Source organism: Oryx dammah, unplaced genomic scaffold (assembly GCF_014754425.2).
Source record: "Oryx dammah isolate SB20612 unplaced genomic scaffold, SCBI_Odam_1.1 HiC_scaffold_11032, whole genome shotgun sequence".
In the NCBI taxonomy this organism is placed as follows: domain Eukaryota; kingdom Metazoa; phylum Chordata; class Mammalia; order Artiodactyla; family Bovidae; genus Oryx; species Oryx dammah.
Genome location: NW_024080426.1, coordinates 29,061 through 41,963, shown reverse-complemented (window position 1 = coordinate 41,963; position 12,903 = coordinate 29,061). Strand labels below are relative to the sequence as shown.

General features: G+C 39.9%; 1 protein-coding gene across 1 annotated transcript in view; it reads right to left on the bottom strand.

Moving 5' to 3' along the window:
• Window positions 1-12,903, bottom strand: part of LOC120860176 (oral-facial-digital syndrome 1 protein-like) — a gene marked incomplete at its 5' end in the record, with an annotated part of 79,836 nt that overhangs the window by 43,197 nt on the left and 23,736 nt on the right. The window contains 5 exons of the mRNA XM_040235967.1: window positions 68-179; window positions 705-835; window positions 6,667-6,856; window positions 7,802-7,893; window positions 10,532-10,605. Coding sequence (XP_040091901.1) covers window positions 68-179; window positions 705-835; window positions 6,667-6,856; window positions 7,802-7,893; window positions 10,532-10,605 — 599 coding nt within the window. The remainder of the gene's footprint in view (window positions 1-67; window positions 180-704; window positions 836-6,666; window positions 6,857-7,801; window positions 7,894-10,531; window positions 10,606-12,903) is intronic.

Genomic DNA, 12,903 nt, shown 5'->3' with positions numbered 1-12,903 from the left:
ACACACACACACACACACACACACACACACACACACACACACACACAGAGGTTAAAATGTCTCTAACCTATTTGAGTTTGTTTCAGTTGTGATTTTAAATCGGTAACCTGCACAGTTAACCTCTTGAAAGAAGCATCATATTCTAATATCTGGGCCTTCAGCTGGGTGGAGTGCTCAATCTGCAGAGAATGAGAGAAGAAAAGAAATCAATGCAGAGGAAATCACAGCTCACTCCAAAGGGAGCAATACTCTCATTGGGCTTATTCTCTTTTTTCCATTTTGCCAATTCTGAGCAGCGATCCACCCTTAATCCTTAATGCACATGGTCCCTACAAAATGATAAGAAATAAAACAAATTTCCACCTCTTGTTACATGCATGTTAAAGCAGCTACTCCAGGGCATGGGCAGACACCAGAGAGATGGCAGCAGTATTTCCAAGGCCCTGCCACTGTGGGCACCACCAGGATTTGTAGAATTGTGTGTTTCAGTGAGTTTGATTGCCTCTGGATTTTGTGACTATTATGAATGTAAAGTCACATGATCACTGGAGAGTTCTCTCAGATGAGAAACCACACCCTTTAGTACCTTAGGGGAGCTCTAATTTTAAAGTAAACCCCATTTATACCAATGTGGCATGTGCCAAGTTCACACGTTTATGCAGCAGACTGGCCCAATCCCTGGCTGCACAAGAAGCAATACTCACTTCGCTTTGAAGCTGTTTTTGCAGAGCTTGTTTGTGGGTTTCGAACTCCTTATGCTCAGATGCAATAGCTTTTGTTGCTTTCTTTAATTCTTTCTGAAAAATTAGTAGCTCTGGAGATGGCTGAGCTAGGCCTAGGAAGGTAGAAAAGCCTGGTTGTTATCAACCTGAAATTTTCTAATTGTACTCTACTTTTAAAAGCAGCTTAAGAAGTTTCAAATTGTTCTTCCTTTTTGTGCATGCACACTATTTTCTATCAACTATATCGCATGGACAACAAGGAGTTCTGCCACAGAAGTTTGAAAACAAAATAATTTAATATACATAAATGCAAATTTTACTATTTATTGAGTCCTTCTCCATGTAACAGTTCTTTCAAATTCTTAAATTAACTTGAATGTCTGTCTCTCCCCTATACCAAGCATAGAGGTAGGGAAGGAACACTATCAAAACCTATCCATGAATGCTCTGAGGTCCAATCAATCTGTGTATCTCTCAGCAGCTCTTAGGGTCCAGGCAGAAAGCAGATGGCACTCCCAATTTGGATCGTCAGAGAGGCCTTCAGCGAAGACTGACTCAGGCTGGTCCCTAGTCACAAAGGATGATGTAGTTCCCTAGAGTGCTAATGGGGTCAGGCTGTTTGCTACCAGCCCTTGGACCTGTAGGGTCAGGAACTCCCAGAACTCCCAGTAGGAATAAACCTACTGATGGATCAAAAGATCTGTATGGAGGTAAGCTAATAATGAAAAACAACGCAAATGGACAGGTTTACTATATTCTTGGATTAGAAGATTCAATACTGTGAAAATGACAATACTACCCAAGACAATTTGCAGGTGGTGGCGGAGGCCGGCGAACTAAGTGCAGACGGTGGCGGCCGGTGCACCAAGGGTGGCAGAGAGCTACCCCGCGTCCAAGGCCAGGGCAGCGACCGGGAGGAACAACCCCATGCCTGAGGCCAGGGCGGCGACTGGGAGGAGTAACCCCACGCCCAAGGAGTGGTGGCTGTGTGGGCACAGGAGGGCCTAGAGGAGCCATCCCACGTTGAAGGTCAGGAAGGGCGGCGGGAGGAGATACCCCTCATCCAAGGTAAGGAGCAGCAGCTGTGCTTTGCTGGAGCAGCTCTGAAGAGATACCTGACACCCAAGGTAAGAGAAACCCAAGTAAGATGGTAGGTGCTGCAAGAGGGCATCAGAGGGCAGACACACTGAAACCATACTCACAGAAACCTAGTCATTATAATTACACTAGGACCACAGCATTGTCTAACTCAATGAAACCAAGCCATGCCTGCAGGGAAACCCAAGATGGGTGGGTCATGGTGGAGGGGTCTGACAGAATGTGGTCCACTGGACAAGGGAATGGCAAACCACTTCAGTATTCTTGCCTTCGGAACCCCATGAACAGTATGAAAAGGCAAAATAGTATGATACTGAAAGAGGTACTCCCAAGGTCAGTATGTGCCCAATATGCTACTGGAGGTCAGTGGAGAAATAATTCCAGAAAGAATGAAGGGATGGAGCCAAAGCAAAAACAATACCCAGCTGTGGATGTGACTGATGATAGAAGCTGAACGGTTCTATGAAGACCTACAAGACCTTTTAGAGCTAACACCTAAAAAAGATGTCCTTTTCATTATAGGGGACTGGAATGCAAAAGTAGGAAGTCAAGAAACACCTGGAGTAACAGGCAAATTTGGCCTTGGAATGCGGAATGAAGCAGGGCAAAGACTAATAGAGTTTTGCCAAGAGAATGCACTGGTCATAGCAAACATCCTCATCCAACAACACATGAGAAGATGTCTACACATGGACATCACCAGATGGTCAACACCGAAATCAGATTGATTATATTCTCTGCAGCAAAAGATGGAGAAGCTCTATACAGTCCACAAAAACAAGTCCAGGAGCTGACTGTGGCTTGGATCATGAACTCCTTATTACCAAATACAGACTTAAATTGAAGAAAGCAGGGAAAACCGCTAGATCATTCAGGTATGACCTAAATCAAATCCCTTAGGATTATACAGTGGAAGTGAGAAATAGATTTAAGGGTCTAGATCTGATAGATAGAGTGCCTGATGAACTATGGAATGAGGTTCATGACATTGTACAGGAGACAGGGATCAAGACCATCCCCATGAAAAGAAATGCAAAAAATCAAAATGGATGTCTGGGGAAGCCTTACAGATAGCTGTGAAAAGAAGAGAAGTAAAAAGCCAAGGAGAAAAGGAAAGATATAAGCATCTGAATGCAGAGTTCCAAAGAATAGCAAGAAGAGATAAGAAAGCCTTCTTTAGCGATCAATGCAAAGAAATAGAGGAAAACAACAGAATGGGCAAGATGAGATCTCTTCAAGAAAATCAGAGATACCAAGAGAACATTTCATGCAAAGATGGGCTCGATAAAGGACAGAAATGGTATGGACCTAACAGAAGCAGGAGATATTAAGAAGAGATGGCAAGAATACACAGAAGAACTGTACAAAAAAGATCTTCATGACCCGGATAATCACGACGGTGTGATCACTCATGTAGAGCCAGACATCCTGGAATGTGAAGTCAAGTGGGCCTTAGAAAGCATCACTACGAACAAAGCTAGTGGAGGTGATGGAATTCCAGTTGAGCTGTTTCAAATCCTGAAAGATGATGCTGTGAAAGTGCTGCACTCAATGTGCCAGCAAATTTGGAAAACTCAGCAGTGGCCACGGGACTGGAAAAAGTCAGTTTTCATTCCAATCCCAAAGAAAGGCAATGACAAAGAATGCTCAAACTACTGCACAATTGTACTCATCTCACACGCTAGTAAAGTAATGCTCAACATTCTCCAAGCCAAGCTTCAGCAATATGTGAACTGTGAACTTCCTGATGTTCAAGCTGGTTTTAGAAAAGGCAGAGGAACCAGAGATCAAATTGCCAACATCTGCTGGATCATGGAAATAGCAAGAGAGTTCCAGAAAAACATTTATTTCTGCTTTATTGACTATGCCAAAGCCTTTGACTATGTGGATCACAATAAACTGTGGAAAATTCTGAAAGAGAAGGGAATATCAGACCACCTGACCTGCCTTTTGAGAAATCTGTATGCAAGTCAGGAAGCAACAGATAGAACTGGACATGGAACAACAGACTGGTTCCAAATAGGAAAAGGAGTACATCAAGGCTGCATATTGTCCCCCTGCTTATTTAACTGATATGCAGAGTACATCATGAGAAATGCTGGACTGGAAGAAACACAAGCCTGAATCAAGATTGCCAGGAGAAATATCAATAACCTCAGATATGCAGATGACACCACCCTTATGGCAAAAGTGAAGAAGAACTAAAAAGCCTCCTGATAAAAGTGAAAGAGGAGAGTGAAAAAGTTGGCTTAAAGCTCAACATTCAGAAAACAAAGATCATGGCATCTGGTCCCATCACTTCATCAGAAATAGATGGGAAACAGTGGAAACAGTGGCAGACTTTATTTTGGGGGGCTCCAAAATCACTGCAGATGGTGACTGCAGCCATGAAATTAAAAGACGCTTACTCCTTGGAAGAAATGTTATGAGCAACCTAGATAGTATATTCAAAAGCAGAGACATTACTTTGCTGACTAAGGTCCGTCTAGCCAAGGCTATGGTTTTACCAGTGGTCATGTATGGATGTGAGAGTTGGACTGTGAAGAAGGCTGAGTGCCGAAGAACTGCCGCTTTTGAACTGTGGTGTTGTAGAAGACTCTTGAGAGTCCCTTGGACTGCAAGGTGATCCAGCTAGTCCATTCTGAAGGAGATCAGCCCTGAGATTTCTTTGGAAGGAATGATGCTAACGCTGAAACTCCAGTACTTTGGCCACCTCATGCCAAGAGTTGACTCCTTGGAAAAGACCCTGATGCTGGGAGGGATTGGGGGCAGGAGGAGAAGGGGACGACCGAGGATGAGATGGCTGGATGGCATCACTGACTTGATGGACATGAGTCTGAGTGAACTCTGGGAGTTGGTGATGGACAGGGAGGCCTGGCGTGCTGTGATTCATGGGGTCACAAAGACTTGGACACGACTGAGCGAGTTAACTGACTGACTGACCCAAAGCAATTTAGATGCCGTGTAAACCCTATGAAATTACCAACCACATTTTTCACAGAACTAGAACAATTTGCAATTTCTTGTTAAAGACTCAGAGTAGCCAAGATAATGTTGAGAAAGAAGAAAGCAGCTGGAGGAATCAGCCTCCCTGACTTCAGACTATATTATAAAGCTACAGTCTTCAAGACAGTATGGTAGTGGCACAAAGACAGAAATATAGATCAATGAACAAATAGAAGTCCAGAGATAAACCTATGTCCCTATGGTCAATTAATGTATGACAAGAGGCAAGAATATACAACAGAGAAAAGACAGTCTCTTCAAGTGGTACTGGGAAAACTACACAACAACATGTAAAAGAATGAAATCAGAACATTTTTGAACATGATACACAAAAATAAAGCACAAATGGATTAAAAGGCCTAGATGTACATTAATCCCAGACATTATAAAAACACTTAAAGGAAAACATAGGCAACACACAATACTGATATCAACTGTAGAAATATCTTTTTGGATCCACCTCCTACAGTAATGAAAATAAAAATAAAAAGAAACAAATGGGACTGAAATAAACTTCAAAGCTTTTGCACAGCAAAGGAAACCATAATAGAATGAGAAGACCACTCAGAGAATGGGAGAAAACATTTTCAAATAAAGTGACTGACAAGGGATTAAGCTCTAAAATATACAAACAGCTCATGCAGTTCAAATAACCCAATTGAAAAATGGGCAAAAGATTTAGACATTTCTCCAAAAAGACATCCAGAAAGCCAAAAAGCACATGAAAAGATGTTCAATATCATGAATTATTAAAAAATGCAAATGAAAACTACAATAAGATATAACCTCACACCAATCAGAATGGCTATCATCAAAAAGTCTACAAAATATAAATGCTGGAGAGGGCATGGAGAAAGGGGAACTATCCTACACTGACGGTAGGAATGTAAATTGGTACAACCATTAAACAGTACAGCATGGAGGTTCTTTACAAAACTAAGCACAGCAGTCCCACTGCTAGGCATGTATCTGGTGAAAACCATAATCTGAAAAGATACATGCACCCCATTGTTCACTGCAGCACTATTTACAATAGCCAGGACATGGAAGCAACCAAATGTCCACTGACAAATGAATGGATAAAGAAGATGTGGTACATATATACAATAGAATATTATGCAGCTACAAAAAGGAATAATGCCATTTGTAGCAACATGGATGCAACTAGAGAATACTATACAAAGTGAAGCAATTCAGACAGAAAAAGACAAACATCTTATGATATCACTTATATGTGGAATCTAAAAAAGTAATACAATTGAACTTATTTACAAAATACAGCAGGCATATAGCCTTCAAAAAAAAGTTATGATTAGCACAGGGGAAAGGCAGGGTGAAGGATAAAATGAGGAGTTTGGAATTAACAGACACACAGTATCATATATGAAATAGATAACTAATAAGGGAACTTGACTCAATAATCTAATGGTCTATATGAGAAAAGAATCTGAGAAGAATGGATATGTGCATATGTATAACAGAATCTCTTTGCTCTACTCTTGATACTGATACAATACTGTAACTCAACTATATTCTAATATAAAGATTAAATTTTAAAACCATTCTTCTTAGGACACTATGAATTATGGAATAGCAAGCAAAAAAGAAGGAATTTCAATCTGAGAGTTTTAATTTTATAAAATCTTCCCAATTGAAGCCTCCCCTAGAGCAGTTTCCTGGGACTTTCCTGGTAGAGTGGTTAGCATTTTCACATGGGACATGGGTTTAATTTCTGGTTGGGGATCTAAGATCCCATATTCTCATGATGTAGCCAAAAAAGCAGTTTCCCAATATGAACCTAACATGAATTACAAATCATATATTTTAAAAAAAGACTTACGGTTTAGGAGATGCAAATTCTCACTTTTGATGTCTTCCACTTGTTGTTTAAGTAGTTTATTTTGCGCCTGAAGCTCCAGTTTTCCTTCTTTCAGTAGTGAATAGTTGCTCATCTCTTTAACCTTCTCACTTAGCATGTGGTTTTGCTTTGTTAATGCCAAACAGTGAGCTCTAACAGACTCCATCTCAAGCTGGAATTGGAAAAGACAAAATTATATTGGAACAGCGACTCTATAGGACTGAGTAGGTAAACACTCACAGTCTGCTCTCAGGTTTGTGGCATAATTTAATCATGGTCAGTTTGCTAGTCTGGTTCTCTGTAACAAGATGACCCTGACTATAACAACTTCTGTTCTGGAACTGAGGCAAGTTCATATAACTCAATTTATGCAGAACTCTGTCCTACATAGCAAATCCTTCAGATTATCATCCCATTTTCCAAATGCAACTAAGGACCCAAAAGCCATCACAGATTTAATAACACGTCTGTTTTTCAACACAAAAAGGTGAGACAGATACCACTAAGGTGATGGGAGGTGCTCTCCTTTCCTCAGTCTGATATATCTCTTGTTTGAAGACAGGAAACTATAAAGTGCTCAAATAAAACATTTCAGTTGCAGAAACAAATTTTATATACAGAACATATTTTTATTATCTGAAGTTCCAGTTTTGTCCTTTGTATAGCAAGTACAGAAAAAAAGAGAAAAAAAGTAACTGTGTGAAAAATGCCTGTCAGTTTGATTTAGTCTGTTAGATCCTGATGTAGTGATAGAAATTTTTACCTGGCACTGAGAAGAGAGAAGAAACCAAGTAGAATGTAAACACCTGCTATGGGAAAGGCACAGAAATCAGCTGAACTCCCTCCCATGAGATGTGAACAATATCCCAGAGTTTTTGTGAGGGAGATTCAAGGATAACTCTGAGGCCCTAAAGGACATGCTTTTTCTACACTTCTCTAGGAGACAAAGATGGAAATGAAGAACTACTGAATTAAGTTCAGTCATCGCCGTCTTGAGTCATATAATAAAGAGTCCAAACATACCAAGATCACTGGAGATAAATTATGTGTGATTGAAGTTAAAATTTCCTGTGTTGTCTAACATCTATTTCAAAAAATCAATATGGTTAACAATTACCTCAAGTTCTTTTACACGGTTTACAGAATGATTGAGTTCTTCCTTTTTACAATTAAGAGCTGCAAGTTCCTCTTGCAAATGTATAGCTTTTTCTGAAAGACAGAACCAAGCAACTAAACATCATAAAGTTTTACCAGTGAACAGAGCTAATGAGCATTACATTTCATCATCTAAAATAGCAACAGGAATTCCCTGGTGGTCCACTCATTAATACTCCATGCATTCACTGTGGGGAGTGGGGAGTGAAGGTTCAGTCATTGATGAAGGAATAAAATCTCACAAGAGAAGTGGCATAGCCCCCCTCCCCTCCCCCGCCCAAAAAAGATATAAAGTAGCAGATACTGGGCCAAAAAAACATTAGTGAGCAAGTAAGTCCTGTTACTCAATGGGTGATGGGAAGTTAGCATATATGTGGTGCACTTCCTGCTACACACAAGTCACCAGTTACACCACCTGTGTGGAATGTGGGGTCCTCATGCCAACAGCTATGAATTTCTTTAAAGACAGACTGCTCTGGTAAGATTTTGCAGTTATTATTTTGTCATTTCCACTTCATCTAACATAAGCATATATACAATGCATCATCAAAAAGTCACAAGCTAACTACCTGGCAAAACCAAATTGCTAAAGAAGTATTACTATTAGTCTGAGTGACCTTCTGATAAGGACCAACTACTCAGCCCTGGTTTACCCTCTGAAGTCTATTTGAAATATCAACCCAAAACTTGTCTTAGGCTAGTTCCTAGAAAGTCACTGCAATGTAAAATACTTCAAAGATCAAAAAATTACCCAACTTTCCTGGTCTTGTAGTAATGTATACATCAGTTTAGGAGGTTATATGTGAAAATAAAATATCTTAAGCATCAATATGTGTTAGAAGCTAAGAAAAATAAGTAACAAGGTCACTAGGGACAAATAAAATAAAATTTCTCCTAGGTTAAAAAAAAAAAAAATCTCACGGTTCAGAGTAGTATTAAGTAATGGCAGCAAGTTGCTGCCACTTTCTTGACATCACAGATCTATTCATCAAAATATACTGAAATAAAGTTGAATAAAATTCTACCAATAAAGCTCTGATCTTTATGAATATACAAAAATTAAACAAGGTTTACAAAAACATAGGGAAAGACTGATTTTTTCATTGTGTAAAAGTAAAAGGACAAAAACTGTGTCAGTTTATAGTAACAATGATGTAGAAGGGGTACCCAACTTAGGAAGCTGTTGGGGGCCAGCGTGAGGAACTCCGCCCATGGCAAAGGTCATAAGGAAGGAGGCTTGGCATACGCAAAGGTGTGATCAAGCCTCAGGAAACCCCCTGTTCCCGAGCATCTACCCCAAAACCAGAGTCTGTTTTATGCTCTCCCCCATAACCGTTTCTCTCAGGGAAGGAGTAAATGTGCAGCTCTAAGGCCATAAAAATTCCTGGGCATGACAAGAGTGTTTCAGCTTTCGAACTCCTCTGAAGGTTACCTAACCTACCTGTATAGGTTCATCCGGCCACATGTGATGGTTTACAGCCTCCCAATCTGAGAGGCATGAGGTGTTTTAGACTTACTAAAGGCAAATTCTTTTAGGCAGTTGGAAATTATTAGTATAGTGGGTTGGTTAGGAATTATATTCATGAAGGGTTTTTCATTTGTTTTGTCAATAATTGCTGCTAATTCCCTGCTCTGGGTGGGACAAGGATGTCTCAGGTCAAACCTCTCTGCTGACAGACTAGCTTGTGTGACAGGATTATCCATACTCCTGCCACATGATTGTTTACTACCTCTTAACCATAAACAGCACAGAGAGATTTGGAGTATTTTGAGAGTCTTAATTATCATTGAGTCAATGATTGCCACCAGGCCTCCATATCCTTAGGCACCTGGGAATATATTAATCAATGCATTTGGAATATAGAAAAGGAAATATAGTAGTTTTTGATGTTAGCAATACTAGACTTTTTGTAATAGATCACCGTGCTTTGTTATACATCACTGTGTCCTTGTTATGTAAAAATGTAACTTTATCACTATCTTAAGACTAAATAGATCTTAAGAGGAGCATTGGTAAAAGGATTTTCATTTGTTGGGCTGATGTTTGCTGCTAAATCTCCATATTCCCTGCCCTTATAGTGAATATAACTAGCATATAGGAGAAATAAGTATTAACCTTTAAGATTAATCCTGTTAACCTTGGGTTAAATAAATTCCTTTCTTGATTATAACTCACTACACCCTCACCCTATAGGAATGCAACTTTATCTGGAGGGTGGTGCCTGGTTTAAGAAAAAACACCCTTGGAAGAAATAAGGTTTTTGGTTATCAGAAAGAAAGGATCATAGAATGTCAGCAGGTCTCACTCATGGCCAGAAGATGATGTAATATCCCTAAGACCCCCGCGTGACTCTGTATTCATCCCTATGTGTAACAAAAGGTATATAAGCAAACCCCAAAATAAAGAAATCGGATCAGTTTCCAGAAAGACTGATTCCACCATGTCGCTTCTTTCTTGCTCTCGTTTCTCTGGCTGAATTTAGCCTCCTTTTCTCCACTACACTATCTCCTACTACACTATCCATTTCTAATCTCTCTCTATATCTGTAATTAAATATGTATTTTTCCAAAGATGCCGACTCCGTCCCCACCTTCGAATTCCCTGGATCCACCGGGGCTGGACCCCGGCAGGAAGCTCATAACCTATGTTAAAAATGAAAAATACAGAATTGTGCCCCAGCCCAAGAATCACCTTTATTCTTCCTTTCACTTTCCATCAGTCTGTTAGTTCTAGTGATGTAGTCCTCCTTCAGTTCAAGCTGATACCTGAGAATCAGAAGGATGAAAATGAGTTCCTGATCACTTCCCTGGGCAGACTGCTGTCAATGATGAGCTCATCTATGGCACCAGGGCACAGAAGAACACTGAACAGGACAATGAATGAACTTCAAGAACACTCAGTACTAAGGCCAGGGGTCTAAATTCTGGCTATAAAAAGTCCAGGAAAATCTGCTGCAGTTCTCTAAACTAGGTCTGAAAACTCAAGCACAAAATGATGGGTCATTATTGAGCTTATAGAGGGCACCGTTTTTCAGCTGGAGTCCAGTGACACACACACACACACACACACACACCAAAGACAACAACTAGAAAAACAAACTAAACTAAATTTACTTACTTTACACTGTATACTTCAGACTCTAAACCTCAAAAGATAATGTCAGTCACTTCCAATCCATCTGTCCCACCTTCCCACTCTCAAGCAGAAGACCTTTTGCCCTAAGGAACTGAAAACAGTACTGAGAACCACTGTCAATAGCATTATATTAAGACTGGTGATACCAAAGTCATATTTTCATGGAATTTTACCATCTCCACCAGCTGCTAGCAGCTAACATTCTGGTTCAGAAATTAGAGAAGGGAAAGAAGTACTACAGTGGTGAATATACTCAGAACCTCAATACCTGCCAAAGTCATATGAGGACACCCACAGCAAGACGAAGATACCTAACAGTTCCCTACTCCCCAGCTATATCAAGCTAACATACACACACTTTCTTATTCCTAAAATTTAACAACTACAGATTCTTTAGAGTTTATCTCTAAAGTATGTGGAAAAATCCATAAAATATGTGGATGTCATGTCAAAACTGATCCACAGAAAAGGACTGTATTTTATTAGAATTGTTTTAAAGCATAACCTAAAAAACCTTTGAAGGTATTATATCATGGACTATAATGACAAATTATGGACAAGTGAGGCCAATGATTAAGAAACATCCAGAGCTACTATCTTGAGTCATCACTTCACTATGAATTCATGATGCCAATAAACATTAAGTGAACACTTACTTTGTGCCAGACATTACACTGAGCATTGGAAAGAAAAGTTACTACCTACATACTTAATGCCTCTGCACTAAGATACTAACCATAAAAACACAACAAAACTCAGACTAGAGGAAAGCCAACTGTCTAAAAGCAGAGACACTACTTTGTTAACAATGGCCTGTCTAGTTAAGACTATGGTTTTTCCAGTGGTCATGTATGGATATGAGAGTTAGACTGTAAAAAAAGCTGAGCACCGAAGAATTGATACTTTTGAACTGTGGTGTTGGAGATGAGCTTGAGAGTCCTTTGGACTGCAAGGAGATACAACCAGTCTATCCTAAAGGAGATCAGTTCTGGGTATTCACTGGAAGGAGTGATATTAGAACTGAAACTCCAATACTCTGGCCACCTGATGGAAAGAGCTGACTCATTTGAAAAGACCTTGATGCTCAGAAAGATTGAGGGCAGGAGGAGAAGGGGACAACAGAGGATGAGAGGGTTGAATGGCATTACTGACTCAATGGACATGAGTTTGGGTGGACTCTGGGAGCTGGTGGTGGACAGGGAGGCCTGGCATGATGCAGATCAACAAATACTATAACAAATAAGCAGCATAATTTACACATCATTAGATATTCTGGGGTTGCAAAGAGTCAGACATGACTGAATTAACTATGTAAAACAAAAAATGATAGAAAGAAAGGAAAATATGAATCACTATTATACAAAGGATAAAAGGTCTCTGTGTTACCTCCCTCTGCTAGTTAATCTGTATACTGGTATAGTTGTTTAGTTTGTATGATATGCTTCTGTGATGGCTCAGATGGTAAACATTATCTGCCTGTGATGCAGGAGACCTGGGTTTGATCCCTGGTTGGGAAGATCCCTTGGAGAAAGAAATAACAACTCACTCCAGTATCCTTGCCTGGGGAATTTCATGGACAGAAGAGGCTGGTGGGCTACAGTCCATGGGGTCACAAAGAGTCAGACATGACTGATGACTAACCCTTTCACTTTCAGTATACTTAGAAAGGAGGAGGGGAAATGGAGGTAAATAAGTGATTACATAACCACTATCACTGCCCAAATTGGTTTCCTTTTCTCTCTTATGGTCAATTTATCTCTTCAGTATTGCCAAAAAGAGTAAGGTTGGCATAGAGAAGATATCAAATGAACTCAGCCTATGTAAATGAGAAAACAACATTCATGAAAATGAAGACAAATCTTTTAAGGAAAGAAGATTTCTGGTGTATCTATGAGTGCCAATTAATGGCAGATACCAAACTGGAAAGA